Raw genomic sequence first — 15,000 nt, 5'->3', positions numbered from 1 at the left:
CGCTTTGGCGCTTTTTTTTACATGGCACTGATTTTATCCAACTTAATTATTGGATATTCCTGTTAAAATTACTGCCGTTCAAAAATTACAGCAGTACTTTCCACATTATTGCAAAACACGTTGACATCTACATTGTTTTTGAAGATACGAAGTTTGCAATTTCTATCAGTAATTGTATTATTGTTAACTAGATAAATTGAGTTGGAGTACTTTTGAATAAAAAATTACAACTCCTGTTGGGTATTTTGGAATTCTGATACAAATCTGCAATTTATGTATTGTATTGACTGTTTCATTGGCACTTAGCGATAGCTATTACTAGTTTTTACTCTTGTATTATATTATAGTACAGTGTAGATACATATACATCGAGCTTCGGCTACCTGTGAGATCACTAAAATTCTAGCGTTCTTCGATGCGGTTTCGAATTTTCTATGCACTCCTCGGACCCTTCACTGCTTTTCTGAAATGCCTAGGGAATCTGTTGACAAAAGCTTTCAAAATCGTAGTGCGCATCGAAAGTCTGAGCTCGAAACTTCTAGCTCACCTTCCACCTGAATAGATGTTTAGCGACGAAGTGCTCGTTGGGTGCCCCTGTAAATGGTTTTCACCGAGCCTGAATGACATACTTTAATGGAACTTTCAACTTCGGGGTGAATCAATTGCAAGTTGTCTGGAGAAGGACTGAACTCACCTGGAGAAGTAAATTCTGTCAGTGTAAAATAAGAGTACATATTTAAGTTCGGGTTATACACGAAAGAGAGAAGTTACTGTACTTATCTGGACAATTTAAGCAATATTTAACAATTATTCGCGGAAGGCGAAGTGATTATCGGTGAATATTCATAGATAATCACTGAGTCTTAGGCGAATAATTGTTTTAGTATAAATACACAGGTGATTATCTCAAAAAAGAGAAAAAAAAAACATTTCAACGCGAAATCATCTTCACTTACAGTGGCAAAAGGACTACTGGCAGCCATTTTGTCCGTCGAGGTGATTATCGGCTGATAATCCGAGATAGCGAGCCAATGAGAGCGCGCGATTATGTATATTTACCTGTGTATTTATACTAATGTCTCTTATACAATTGCCTAAATTGTCCAGATAACTGCGAGAATCCGGCTTCTCTCTTTCACCTATATCCCACACCTTACATGTATACATTTATTTCATTCAGCGAGTGCTTTCACGCAAACAAATCTAATCCCCACAAATTGGCCTCCTCCAACTTGCTCCCAACTGAGTGGCTTCAAAACTCAATTGGTGAAGCATTGCACCGGCATCAAAACTTTTCCTGCAATTTGATTTTGTTTAACTTTCATTTAAAACTTTACCGCTAATTTCTCTTATTTTTCTTCTAATCCTTGTATAGATGGAATTTAAAAATATATCTCCTCTTCACGAAAACTACCAAAATTAATTTTGCTAGAATGGTCTCCCTGTCCCTTGGCTTGTAGTTCCACTCGCGCGCGAAATCTCTGATCAGGTGATAAACTGCGCGCATCTTGTAACCCCATGATGTTTCATCTTTTGCAACTTCTCTTGTTTATATCTCCGCTTCCCAAAAAATACCCTTTTATTTTTTTCGTGGTAACTTAATTTTTATAACAATGTCTATGGTAAGAATGCTACAAAATTCTGTGGGTGAGAAAAATGAAGACATACTATGATAAAACACTAATTTTTTTGTGAAACTGGCCTACAGACTTGGTTAAATGTTAGAGATTCTTTCTAACATTATGTGGTAACGCTGTATGGGAAGATAACACCGTTCCATTTTTTTAAAGACAATATATGCTGAAAGAAATGCCTCTTATTCGGTTGCCGTGGTAACGATATTTTGAAAGAAAAGGTTATGTGAGAAATCTATGATGGATACTACTTAATACCCTGACCCAATTTTATCTTGATATGATGACCCCAACTATGTGCAAGACCAGAATATTTTATTTGTGTACAAAAAAAGCAAAAACCAAAAAAAAAAAAAACCAAGGTGACACACGTTAACACCAACCTGGTGTGGACAACACATTACGCATACGCACAACCTCTTCATCCGGTCAATTAGCAGCCATGCGTAGCTACCCAGTACCAGGTGGGTATGCCTAAAAGACCCGCCTGGTATGTTAGCTACGCCATGCTGATGAGGCCCAGCAAGGCCGAAACAGCTGTCCATGGCTGCTAATTGACCGGGTGAAATGATTGTGCGCATGGGTGCTGTGTTAGCCACACCGAATTCAGTGGTGTTGGCGTGCATGTGCCACCTTGCTTTTTTTGTTGTTTTTCATAAAAAAAGAGAAACTATTTCGAAACTTCTTAAGTTCTGACGTCACTAGTTTAACACTAAACTGTCGAAGAGTAAATAGTCTCTCCAGAAGGGGTAAACTAATGCCTTGAACTGTTGTCGGAAGCGTGCGCTATATCCAGAATTTTAAAAGGGACGGTGGACATTTCATAACTGCGATCACCGATGTAAAGTATTCATGCAACGCGACTATTATTAATCCTCTTAACTGCTGCCCTTTGGAGTGAATGTTTAGACGGCTTTCAGCTCAAGGGGGAAAGCGTAATTGATTCTTCATCATTAACTTATTGGGCTAAACGTCAGACTGAGGTGCATAACAAGGCAAGTGATTTATTTAGGCGTCGATATCGATTGGTACCATTCAGAATCAATTTGATTAATTTAAAGAGGTAAGGTCCTGTGAAAGAAATAATTGCCCAAATGTCACCACTGTCTTTACAGTCGGTCCCCACGTATGCAACGGACTCTTTCTAGGTAAATCTGCTTTAAAGTAGGCAATTATGTGACGTATTTTAAAAGGTGCACAACATATGCACCGAACCCTTATGGTCGCAATACAGAAGGTTTTTCAAAAATAAGACGGATTGTGCATGTTGGAAGCTTAAAGAGACTAGATTGTAAGTTTGATTAAGTGCCTCTATTCAACTGAAACTTGAAACAAATGTTTCGTTCCTCAATGTTTTGTATAGCGGACTATTTTGCTCGACAACAAATCTTACTACAGTTTAATTAGTTAAGATTAAGTTTTGTCCCTGGTGCGAGGGAGTAAAAGTAACATTATGTGACACAAATTCTTCTGTAGTTAAAGTGAAGTAATATTCGCCAAATCACTTATGAAAACTATAGAAACAAAGAAACAAAAGTAAATAGAATGACGTTAAGGTCGCTTAGTTGACATTACATGTAAATGTACAGAGGCGAATGAAAAAAGAGCGAGATTGGATGCCTCAAGAATTGTGAGTCGGAGTAAAAATCAGTCCACTTATGTCACATTGAAATTCAGCCCCTTAAGATTGCTGGCGTTCTGGGTGAAATATAAGTCGACTGATTTTTGACTCCGACTGTAAATACTTTTTAAATAGTTCTTGTATTTTATTCCTTTTACCCTGTCAAAATACGTGTCTGCGTAACTTGTTTACCAGTTAAATATTTGTTGGGTTAGAAGTATGATGAATCCTCGGGTTATAAGAAGCAAACATAATGGTAGGCTTATGAAAAAAAAATTATGCAAACTTTTCCCACGCCTTTAACAGCTATGCCTTTGGGCTTTCCTATTAGCCTGTATCAAAAATTCCATAATACTCCTTATTTGTCCCTCTAAAATTTTTTCCTAAGCATTGTTTTTATTTTCTCTTGGGACTTACAATGGTCCGAAGAGAAACTGGAAACAATGCTTATGCAAGAATTTTGGAGGGACAAACAAAGAGTATTATGGTATTTTTGATACTGGCTAATTAACTATGTCTGCAAGTATCAAAGTAAACAAGAGGCGAAGTGTCTTGACATAATCCAAGAATAAGTTTAGGTTAGCTAAGTAAAACACAATGTACAAAATAAGCTATATGTAAATTTGTTTTAAACTCACCTACGTGTGAAGAGCAATGGTTGCGATAATGAGCAATGAACTTTGCCAATAGGATGCAAAATAGATTTTATCAGCCTAACCTAATGACATCGGCAATATGAGTATTGACCATTGCCCTCGGGCGATAATTGTGCTGAATATTTTCGGACAGTTCAAGTTCCAGCTCATCGCACAAATAGGACGTTTTCAAACAACCTCTGGAAGCACCAATAACAATAGAGAAATGTATGACTTCTGGTGGACGAACCAAAGAAGCTAATGAGATATCTTTTGTTTTCGTCCACCAACATGGTGGCTATAACGTCCAACTTAAGCTGAAGTGGAAGTTCCTAAACAATTTTTTTTTTGTTAAAAATGTCATGCTAGTATGCGCTGGTTGTAACACCGATTGAAAAGGATGAAAAAGGAAAGGAAATTTATTGAAGTGTCTAGTCGTTTTAGCGCTGAAGCGCTAATTGGGGACACTGTAAACTGAAATCAACAATTAACGCAAATCAAGTCAAATGTTGGAAAGGTAAACAAAATGTGCTGGTTGTTATTTTCCCGGAGGCGGGTGCGTATCATAGTATTCAATGAAATCAGGTTACCACAAGTGAAAAAAAAAAAGAGGAAACTATTACTATTACTATTTTTGTATATTAGCCCTATATAAAAAGTTCCGAGTTTTATGTCAGATTCTGATGGATCCCAAAAGGGTGAGAGAATAGACTATTTTACAGTTGTGTGCTTAGTTGCCAGGCCTATGAATGAAAGTGAGGCTAGAGTTGACCTTGTTGTGATAGAAACCTAACTGCTTTTCTTGTATAATTCCAACTAAGTAGCATGAGAATAACATCATTAACATAAGAAAAGCAGGGAAGTCTGTATCATAACAATGGCAACTACAGCCTCACTTTCATGTACAGGCCAGGTAACCAAGCACATGTTTCAAAGCTCTGCTGAGACTCGTGTGTGATAGTTTTTGGAGTACGGGGCAGGTCGCTCTGATACTACTCTTTTTTTTTTTCCTTGGAGTTCTCAACATCAGTCCCAGGACTTGGTAAAGACGGTGCCACCATGCAACCATTGACAGGCACTTGCCAGTCGTCAAGCTAGGCTGTCACGCATAAAGGTTCAAATTTGTCGAAGATGATTCCAGCTGTGAATTGATTTTTCCCACGATTATTGAATCAAAGTAGATTCCGGTGTCTTTTTTCTGCAAAGAATATTCAGACGGCTATCAGACCTGCAATTGTTTTGGAATTGGAACTCTTTTCGCAGCTCACTGTGTAACTCCCTTGGGTTTCTTTCCTAGCAATTGCGTCAGAGGCTTCTTCCATTTTACGGCAGACGTCATTTTTACGGTCATATCCTCTCGTTTGGCGCACTGCATAGTCATTATACTTTCCCGCTTCGTGCTTTCCGCAAAAGTCTAAGTTCAGCTCCCTTTAGCATCTTGTACGTCTTGACGCTGTGGACGTTCAACTCATGTGTATCTGGCTTGTCTAGCTGAACCCCACCAAATACTTCAGATGTGTACCAAGAAATTTGCATAGAAATGACATATTAGATTGTTTTAGTGTTTTAACTAGTCCGCAAATGTTTTTATGCCTTTTTCACGCCTAATATGTTGACGTTCGGCACACTCCTGTGGGATTAAATTGGTGCTCTGGCCAATTTGATCGTAAAGACCAACACTCGAAAGACGTTAATCCCGGGTAGTCTAGTTTGTCAACACTGTCTTATAGGGTAGCTCAGACGTCGTAGGTTTTAACCCACTTCTCGAACCTCCAGTCAGGCCCTAGATACTTGAAAACCGGGATTGATTGGAAAATGGCTGGCACAGGGATTTGGTCGTAGCATTCAGATATAAGCGGTTGCTTCTTCTCTGGCAGAAGCTCTACGTCCGTCGGTTCTTCATTCTCGAGATATCTCTTCTATTACTAGTTAAGCTAGCTTTTGAATTAAGCTCGGGTTGCCAGAACTGAGGAAGCGACCAAAACCTCAGGGTCTCAGTTTGAGCAGATATGCTCTATCTCTCTGCCAAGCGTGACGGAAGTGCAATCTCGTTCCCTAGGTCTCTCTTCTCTGCCTCCAGTTTTCTCCTCAACGACAAAGGAGGCACAGAGAAGAGAGACTCTGAGAACGAGGTTGTCGGAAGTGGACTCGAAAAAATAAGATCCGGCATTGCGTTGGTTGCCTACTTTTGTGTCGATCCTGCAGAGATCAGTTTAACAAAATCAAAGACTCATAGCGCTATTTCTTTTCGGGTCACGTGCCGGCGTTGCTTCCGTCATCAGGGACCAGCGCTCTGCGAACTTGCAAATCGTTTTCCGGAGCACACGGTCGTGGTTTTTACTAAACTGTATAATTTTTTTGTTTTGAATTCCTCTTCTCGGATGAACCGCCTCGTGAACCACCCTACATGTGTTTTTTTGCTTGTACCTGATGGCTCTTACTTTTTCCGCCGGCGTTGCTCGGGATAGGACGACACTTTGGACAGCCGAGACGGCGAGAACCGTGGGTATGGAACATTGTTTTGCTTACCGGATGGTAATTTCAAGTTTGCAATTCATCTTTCTCCACCATGGCTGCAAAGAGAGTGGTGATATGCATGTTGTATTCTTTCGCTATCGATTTAATCTAGGCGATTGCCTTTTGGAAAAATTTGGCTGTCGGAAAGAAAGATCTTTCAAATAAAGACTCTTGGGATTAGATTTCCTTGAGTAAGAGGATTAAATCACGGCTATTTTGTGAAACGGTACTAGTTGTACTATCACTATGACTGTATACGAAGTAATGTATCCCACGACCTGCGTTTTGTTTTTTCAGTGTTAAAATTCGACACAGGGGGCATATTATTAAATCGAACTAAAAAAACAAAACAAAAAATAAACAAGAAACCTTATCTTCGCGTGCGGCCCGAAAAACGAGTTTGGTAAAATATTTAGTATATGTCTGGACCCTTAATCAAGAAACGACAAACAAGTGCCTCATTGCAGAATGCGGCCTTCTAAATTAGCCAATCACAGCATGCGTACGATGTCATTTACGCATGGAGAGATGGCTGAGAAGGTAAAGACTTGTTTCCATATCTCAAAGTGCCCTTGGACGTGAGGGGCCTGGGGTGGCAGTAGGAGGTGAAGGGTGCAATAGCTGAAACAACCCAAACTTTTCCAAAAATGCTAACCTTAGGCCTAAAAAATATTTTAGATAATGTTTAGACCTAAGGTTAGCATTTTTTGTATGGGTTTGGGTTATTTCAGTTTTGTTGTTCCAGGCCCCTCACGTCCAAGGGCACTTTGAGATATGGAATCAAGTCTTTATCGGCTGAGAACGGGAGGCCAATATAAAGTATTCTTGTAGAGCTCGTATCGTTATCGCACGTGAAACTTGCTTCTGCTGGTCCTGCCGGGGGATGGTTCATGAATAGGATATTTTGCAACCGATTTTTAAACAGTTTGAAGTTTTTAAATTTACATCTTATAAGGCAAAACACTAAAGAAATTTGTAATGAGAGAAGCGATATTGCTTCTTGACCTTTTGAACTCTCGCTGAATAAGGATTTGCCACTGTTTTCTTACTCTACACTTATGGTTCTGTTTATGGTCATTATTGGTTTCAGCCGTTTGTAAAGTATTGCGTCATAAGATGGGATGCGCTGGAAGTAAAGCCATCAGGATCAAACCTACACCCGCAGATACCACTATTTCTGTAAAGCGGAAAGCTCCTGCGTCGGAAGGAAAGAACGGTAAAGAATTCCCGGTGATAGCTGAAAGCCATAATGAGACAGCAGATGAGAACGGACCGATGACAGTAGAAGGCGATGCTGGTTACCTAGTTAAAGAGCAGATTACTTCAGTACAAGAAACGTGGACATTGGTTAAAGAGGCTCAAGACTTGGAACATGTAGGGGTGGATTTTTACTTACGGTGAGATCTGCATGATAGCCGACTGATTTTACTTTCTTGTTTTAAGACGAGTAAATCGCTATTCTATCAAAAAAAGAGAAAAGTATGAGGGAAAGATTTGACTTAAAATTTGTGTTTATACTATTAGTAAGTGTTTCTAAAGAAATCGACTTTCAGAGGTAAACTGAATTCTCTGAAATGTAAGCTGAAGAGAGGAACTGAGACTGATACACCGTAAAAACCCTCTCGAACTAAGGACGGCAAAGGAGAAGCGAAATGTATCTGTTGCTCGGAGAAATCAGAATCTTCTGTTCACTTCAATGAAAACTAGACTCCCTTACTGCGTTTAGTTAAGTCGCAGTTATCTTGTGCTTTCTAAACAAGCGGGTTTCAACACTGTGGAGTCGGCAGGACGATGAAGAATAATTTTTCTAATTTGTTTCGCGCATGTCTTATCCGACAGGCCCCAACATCACCGAAAGCCAACGTTTAATGCTTAAATGGAATTGAGACAACCATATTTTTTTAAAGTCGAAAGGCAAATTAGTGAAATCATAGCTCAACGCATACTTAAATAATTCCAGCTGACACTAAATGCTTAAAAAATTAAACGTCTGATATGGACAACCGTTGACACGCTCACAGACAATTTACCTCACTCATCACAACAAAAAAGCTGTTTAGTTTTTGCAGATTTTCATCATTGGAGTCAGCTTATGGTCTGATGCACTGAGATAACCTTTAAGTGGAATGTCAGAATACATAATTCTGTTTCGTACAGATAGGGAAGTTGGGCAAGTGAAGCATAATAGGAGTTCAGAAGCAAAGAAAAAGTTGTCCATTTTTTTCCAGTTGACCATTTTACGACTTTCGTGAGAATAATAACAGAGAATAGAGCCGAATGACTTTTGAAGATGATGATGGCATGGAACCATCCAGACGTCGTTTGACTTAATGACCTCTTTTTTCGTCAAAATTTCGTAATAAATTATTTTTAGGCTCAATTTTGCCAGATGCTAGACAAGTAGAGTTGGTGATATCAGAACTGAGACTGAGACCGAGCACATATATGAGATTAGAAGGCAAGGTAGAAATAGAAAACCAAAGGAAAGCGAATTCAGAAAAACACGACACTTACAAGATCTGTGCGGCTCTCCGGATTACAGAAACGGTTTTGCGTACAACACGAACAAACTTATATGCGAAGACTAAACAATACGAGCGAAATTGACGCAAAGAACAGTACGAGCCTTACAGGGGTGTTAACTAGGTAGTGTGACAAAGGTAGACAAAAAACAAGCGAGGCTTAATTACGGACTAGGAAAACTATAGTAGGAAAAACCAAGAAAGGAGAAAACAAATGAAAACTAATGACAGGGAAAATACTGGAATTCGAGGCTACAAAACCGTTTTCCTACCCCAGCAGTCAACATGGTTCAACAAAATCAAAAAGAAGTTGAGACAAATATTGAAGCCGCTTGCTCGGGCCTTTATCTCACTTCTTTCCTGTTAGTAACGGTTATCAGTTTCTTATAAATAGAGAAGAAAGACTAGAACTGGTAAATTTTCATGGTTTTATGAAATACATCATCTGCTTACCATTTTCCGTTAACAGAAAAGGCGAATACAAATCTCTCTTTATTGCCATCCTTAGGCGATTACGCTTAAAATTCGGAGGAATATTTATTTTTGAACAAGGCAACAAGGGCTAATTTGCAAACAAACAGAAGAATACTAATATGGTGGCCATTTTGAAATAACGTGTATTCAGTGCGGTGAATGAATTTTGCGTGCAATGCTTTTTCTTTCCCAAATAGGTTATTCACGGATTCTCCAGAGTTGCTACCATTGTTTTCATTCCGGGACATAGATTTGTCGAATGAGGCAGCGAGGAGCGACAAGCGCTTAACGCGACAAGCTCTGGCCACCATGCAACACGTTGACTTGGCTGTGTCGTCCCTCAATGACCTGGGTTCTATTGTTCCCGCTCTCAAGGACCTGGGCGCAAGGCATGTCATGTATAATGTCAAGGATCATCATTATGAGGTAGGAAACCGATTGAAATAAAAAAAAAAAACTAATAGGTAATTATGAATACTGAGACTTACCGCTGGACTAACCAGGAAACTAATTATTAACTGCTGTAGCTGCCAAGCCGAGTTTCCTGTCAGTTGCTTGATAATGAACCATTTTAAAATTGCGTCTGAGTTTAGCTCCTATCAATGGAAGCCAGGCTATCGGTGACAATATTTGAATGCGAACCTTTATTCGTTTCTATGTTAGTCAGATTGCATTTCTACTGCTGCCACTGCTACTTTTTACGGGTAAAACACGTGACATTGAAATTGTCATTATGAAAACTGACGTTTCGGCTGTGCTGGTGACAGTCTTCATTAGAATTAAGCCTGACAGGCTGACAAAATGAATTTTGACGCCTGACAGGCTAGCAATCATAAAGCCTTCTTCAGAATGAAGACTGAAGGTGATACCTTTCATATTGAGCACTGTTTCTGATGAAGGCTGTCACCAGCACAACCGAAACGTCATTTTTCAATTTCAATTTCACGCGTTTTACCCGTAAAAAGCTAGTGTTTTTTTTCTAATAACCTTATATCTGAATATTTTAAAGTTATCGCCTAAATGAAAGATAAAGCTTGAACATGAAAGCAAAGATTTGGGCGCCGTAACAATCAAGTACGCAGAATTGGCTTGCATACATTAAGCTATTTAGCAGCTCTAATAGGTGAACTACCACTGAAAAGCGAGACCGTATTTTCCCCCTTGATCTGTTAGTTGTCTACTGAAATGAAAGCTACAACGTTGACATTAGGACATTTTACCCCCTTAAAAAGCCAGAAGATCTGTGCAACGTACATTGAGCGTCAAAATCACGATCTCTTCCATTTATTGTATTGTATAAGTAGCCTTCGATTTAAACTTGATTTTTGTATTTGTGAACAGGGACATGATTCTAAACGTTTAATGGTGTCCGACAAGGGAGGAGTGGTTGAGGCGGTAGATTTTTATGTGCATTCTTCGCTATCAAACCCCGGTCTGATAACGAAGTGGATATGTCTGGTTTTCATGGTTGCCTCATTCCTGGCCGTTTCGTTGACTCCGTCTTGTCCATTTGAATTGTCACTCATTCCCCCACCCCCCTTCCCCATAAGCTTTAAACATCAAAGTGTGAAAAGATCTACAAGACCTTAGTTTTCTAACTTTTTGGACAACATCATGGACATCTTATGAAATAGAGGAAGGCAGACAATTAAACCTTTTTGTTTCAACCTCTTTAGTCAGTCGGAGCTGCTTTACTGGAAACACTCCAAAACGGCCTGGGAGAAAGATTTACAACAGAAGTGAGAGAAGCCTGGACTAAAGTTTATGGGATAGTGGCAAACACAATGAAAGCAGGAGCAAGAGAAGTTCTCGACGCGCAATAAATAATAGTCGTATTAACAATAATGAAACCATATATAGGCTCTCAAGTTGACGTGAAACCCACTGGATAAAACTGAAGCCCTTTTATCAGAGTGATTGTTTTTATCTCGGAGAAATCGAAGTGTAACATTTTGTAGTTAATATTTACTCGAGAAGAAAGAAAAGTCAGGCACGTTGAGTACACGACAACTGAACGCAATTTAAGAGCAAGTCAACTTGAGTACTTTTAATAGAAAAGGTCAGAAAATGGTTTGAATCCAGGAGTTACATACCTCGATGGAACTTGATCGTCTAGGCGGAAGCAGTCCTGAGAAGAACTAGCGCTGTTGTCAGTGACTGACGTTTCGAAAACCTCAATGTAGTGATTCTCTGGTCTATGTTGTGATTGGTTGTGGCAAAAGTAATGGATTGGTCGTGAGGATGTTGACTGATGATTGGTGCATTACGATCCAGTTTGTAAGTGAAGGTCGCAGTGGGTTTGTAAGCTGGGAGGAAAAAGTTGTGTGTAGTTAAATTTTTCTGCTGAGTAATTGTTGTTAAGGCGCAGGTAGAGGTTGGCAACAATTACATGTAGTTTGTTCTAAGTTTGTATACAAGCTTTCAAGTGTAAAGCACTATAGCTAGTATAAATAGTTCGTACAGCTGAGTTAACTACTTAGTAGTGTCCCGGAAGTCGATAGTGTGTTTTGTACTTGACTGGTGTTCAGCAATATTGTTATTGAGATCACCATTCTTAGTCGTTCGTTTGTGTTCTGTAGGTACTGTGTTTCACCAATGTAAGTGGCCTGACAATCGCAGCATGTGATCTTGTATACTGCTCCATGTCTGTCCTCGAGGTCTTCTTTGTCGTTAGAAAGGTTAAGCATGATGTTTATGCCAAACGGCAAACGTGGGAGTGAAATTAGGGTTTTGCCAAAAATGTAAGAACCCTGTTCGACATTAGTTCATTTCTGTCCTGTTAGCTCCATATTTCAAGCAACTTCTCAAAGGAGCGAGACAAGTTAAAATGAGAGAATTTTCACGCTTTTATGATAAAGCGAAGTCACTAACAGCTTTAAACATGTGCTTGGACGAGATGGAAGAGTTTAAAAGAAGAGATATAGCATTTGTAAGCGATTGGCTAACAAAAAAAAGTCTTCAAAAGTTGTCTTCAAAGGATGGTCTTCATTCGTCTTTGTCATGGTATAGAGTGAATACCATATGGTAACTTTTCACACCCCCATTTCATTGTTAAAGCTGTACGTTTCTGTTAGAGGTAATCAACCGACACTGAACAATTTAAAATACATGCAGTCGTAAACGCTCTAAGCTCTGTTGTTGATAAGTATACAGCAAACTTTGCCATATTTCGGAGTTAAAGCAGCTTACATTTGCTCATTGACATTGTCCGACTAATTAATTAAAGTTCAAGTCACATATTACAGTTGTGTGTTTGTAGTTGCTCAAGTCTGGTAAAAACGACATCATCATATAAAGGCTCAAGAAACATGTGGTGGGATGTTTATAAACAAGCTTTTAAAGACGACAGGAGCCGACGACGATTGTTCTTTAGTAGGGTTTGCTAGAGGCGTATCCAGGATGGGGGGGGGGGGGGGGTGATTGGGTGGCTAGCTTTAGAGAAGCCTACCAAAAAAACTACACCTGATGCAGAGTATCAAGGTTGCTGCCTTCATTCGATCAACCTTGTTATATGCCTTGCTTGCAAAATAAATTCAAATGAGAACATGATGGATTCTTTCTATGAATTGTTCAGTTTTTTTGACAACTCACAAATGCGATAGAAATTCTTAACGACCGTAATTGACGCCCTTTCCCCAGAGAATAAGAAGCGCAAGCTGAAAATTTTGTGCAAGACGAGGTGGATCGAGAGGCACTCCACATTTGAAACAATTTTTGATTTGTACAAATACATTGTTATCACACTTAAGTATTTGTACCCAAAAATGATGACGTCCGGTTTTATCCAAACAACGAAGAATGGAGCCGGGATCCCAAATCTAAGACCATGGCAAATGGACTGCGACACAGTATGATAAGCACTGGACATATTTTTAGCTTTGTTTGTGCTAAAGAGATGCTGGGGCCGATGCGACGACTCGTCATCGCTCTGCCAGGAAGGCTTGTCGAGGTATACTTTGGTCTCCAGAAAATTGAAGAAATTATCAAGTCCTATATACAGAGATCTGAAATGGTAGGAGGGCCTGAAGAACGTCCACGCGTTTGCAGTAGACAAATAAGTCGAGAAAACTACCCAGCAGAGTCAGCTGCACAGTACTGGAAACGAACGGTGGCAATACCTTTCCTTGACGTAATCTGTTCAGAACTCAAAAGTCGCTGCAGTAAGGAAAACAGGGCACATTATGAGCTCTGTGCTCTTATTCCTCAATCGCAAGTAATCACTTTTATGTCTGAAGAGGCCACAGTAGAACTTGTGCAAAAGTACTGCATGAGAAGTGGGGCCATCTGATGTCATTGCCGTCATCTTTCGAGAGTGAATTGTTTCGATGGATGAACCACTGGAAACGACAGAAAGCATCGGATTATGAATCCATCTCGGTCTCAGAAAACATCTTCTTTCCAAACGTGAGGGAACTTCTAAAAATTCTTGCTGTCTTGCCTATGGGGAGCACGGAGACGGAAAGGTCATTTTCTTGATTCGGAGGATCCACACTTGGCTTCGCAAGACATCGCCGACATCGCCATGCATGCAAATGCAGTTACCATCGATAGAAGTGTGGTTTGTGAGAAATTTGTGGCGCTGCACCCTAGACGGCGAATGACGGCGTCTACACTTTTGGCCGACTAGGTTATTGAGATATTTTTATCAGCTTATACTTCTTTTATTTCGTGTCGTTTCAAGAGTTTGTTACAGTCTCCAATCTGTCCTTCTTAAATCGCCAAATTTGGGGACAAACGTCGGACAACTTATTGTAACAGTGAGATTTGGTTACCTCTGTTACTCCTCGGGGAACTGGTAACTAGTTACTCGCCTCACGAAGACTTGCACGTTGTTGGTTGGAATACGTTTTGGGAAACATAATCTTCCCAGGAATCAACCATCCGTTGATTTTACATTCACCGATACGTTAAGTAAGTATTTATCTATTATCTCCCTGAGCTTTGTAATGAAATATATTGTTTTTATAAGTATTTTCACACGATTTGGTCGAGTGACTCTTGTGTGTTCACGCCATGTGACTCCACTGTTTACTCGACGCTAGTTTAGGAGTATTTAAGGAGTAAGTATTCAAACCATCTTTTTCGCTTCATTAGGTATTAACTGGCCGCCGTCAGGGTGAGATGAACAGTTTATTTACTTTGTGATTTTTATAAGTTAGCTTATTTGTAGTTCATCAGTCTTCTGCACGAAGGATTTATTGCACGAGTTGATCGGCGCATTACTTTTAAAAGCTCGTTTAGTGACTCAGACTAGGTTTAAACTAGAGGAAATCGTTCCGGATTCGTGATGAATCCGGAACGTTTTAGTACCGAATTAGTTTTGACGTTTAGACAAAAGTGGACGAATCCGACATAAAACCTTCGCGGTTTGATCGTGTCTCCGGAGATTTTGAATCCGGAATCTAAAGTGGGAACTTTGAATCCAAAAACTTTTGAATCCGGAAAGTTTTGTCGTGTAAACGATTTTGATCTCCAATCCGGATATTTTTCCGCCTGCGATCTTTTGAGTTTGCGGTAAAACCAAAATGGAGGATGTGGTACTAACATTGCTTACGGTCTCCGGTTGCCTAATCTTGTTGCAGGTTCAGGCGATAAAT

The 15,000-nt window shown here is 39.7% G+C and overlaps 1 protein-coding gene across 2 annotated transcripts; it reads left to right on the top strand.

Moving 5' to 3' along the window:
• The first annotated feature begins 2,348 nt into the window (after window positions 1-2,348).
• Window positions 2,349-12,645, top strand: LOC138027067 (neuroglobin-like). 2 transcript variants are annotated; one of them, XM_068874565.1, is made up of 4 exons: window positions 2,349-2,629; window positions 7,498-7,804; window positions 9,601-9,829; window positions 11,080-12,645. In XM_068874565.1, exons 2-4 carry the CDS (start codon window positions 7,524-7,526, stop codon window positions 11,224-11,226), a joined length of 657 nt encoding a protein of 218 aa, XP_068730666.1. In that variant the 5' UTR covers window positions 2,349-2,629; window positions 7,498-7,523; the 3' UTR covers window positions 11,227-12,645. The 2 variants fall into 2 exon arrangements, with proteins under 2 accessions (XP_068730666.1, XP_068730667.1); XM_068874566.1 differs by having other exon boundaries at window positions 2,368-2,697.
• Window positions 12,646-15,000: the final 2,355 nt, after the last annotated feature.

This window comes from Montipora capricornis, chromosome 12, assembly GCF_036669925.1.
Source record: "Montipora capricornis isolate CH-2021 chromosome 12, ASM3666992v2, whole genome shotgun sequence".
Classification (NCBI taxonomy): domain Eukaryota; kingdom Metazoa; phylum Cnidaria; class Anthozoa; order Scleractinia; family Acroporidae; genus Montipora; species Montipora capricornis.
Note: the sequence above shows the minus strand (reverse complement) of the source record. Positions and strands in the feature narration are given on the sequence as shown.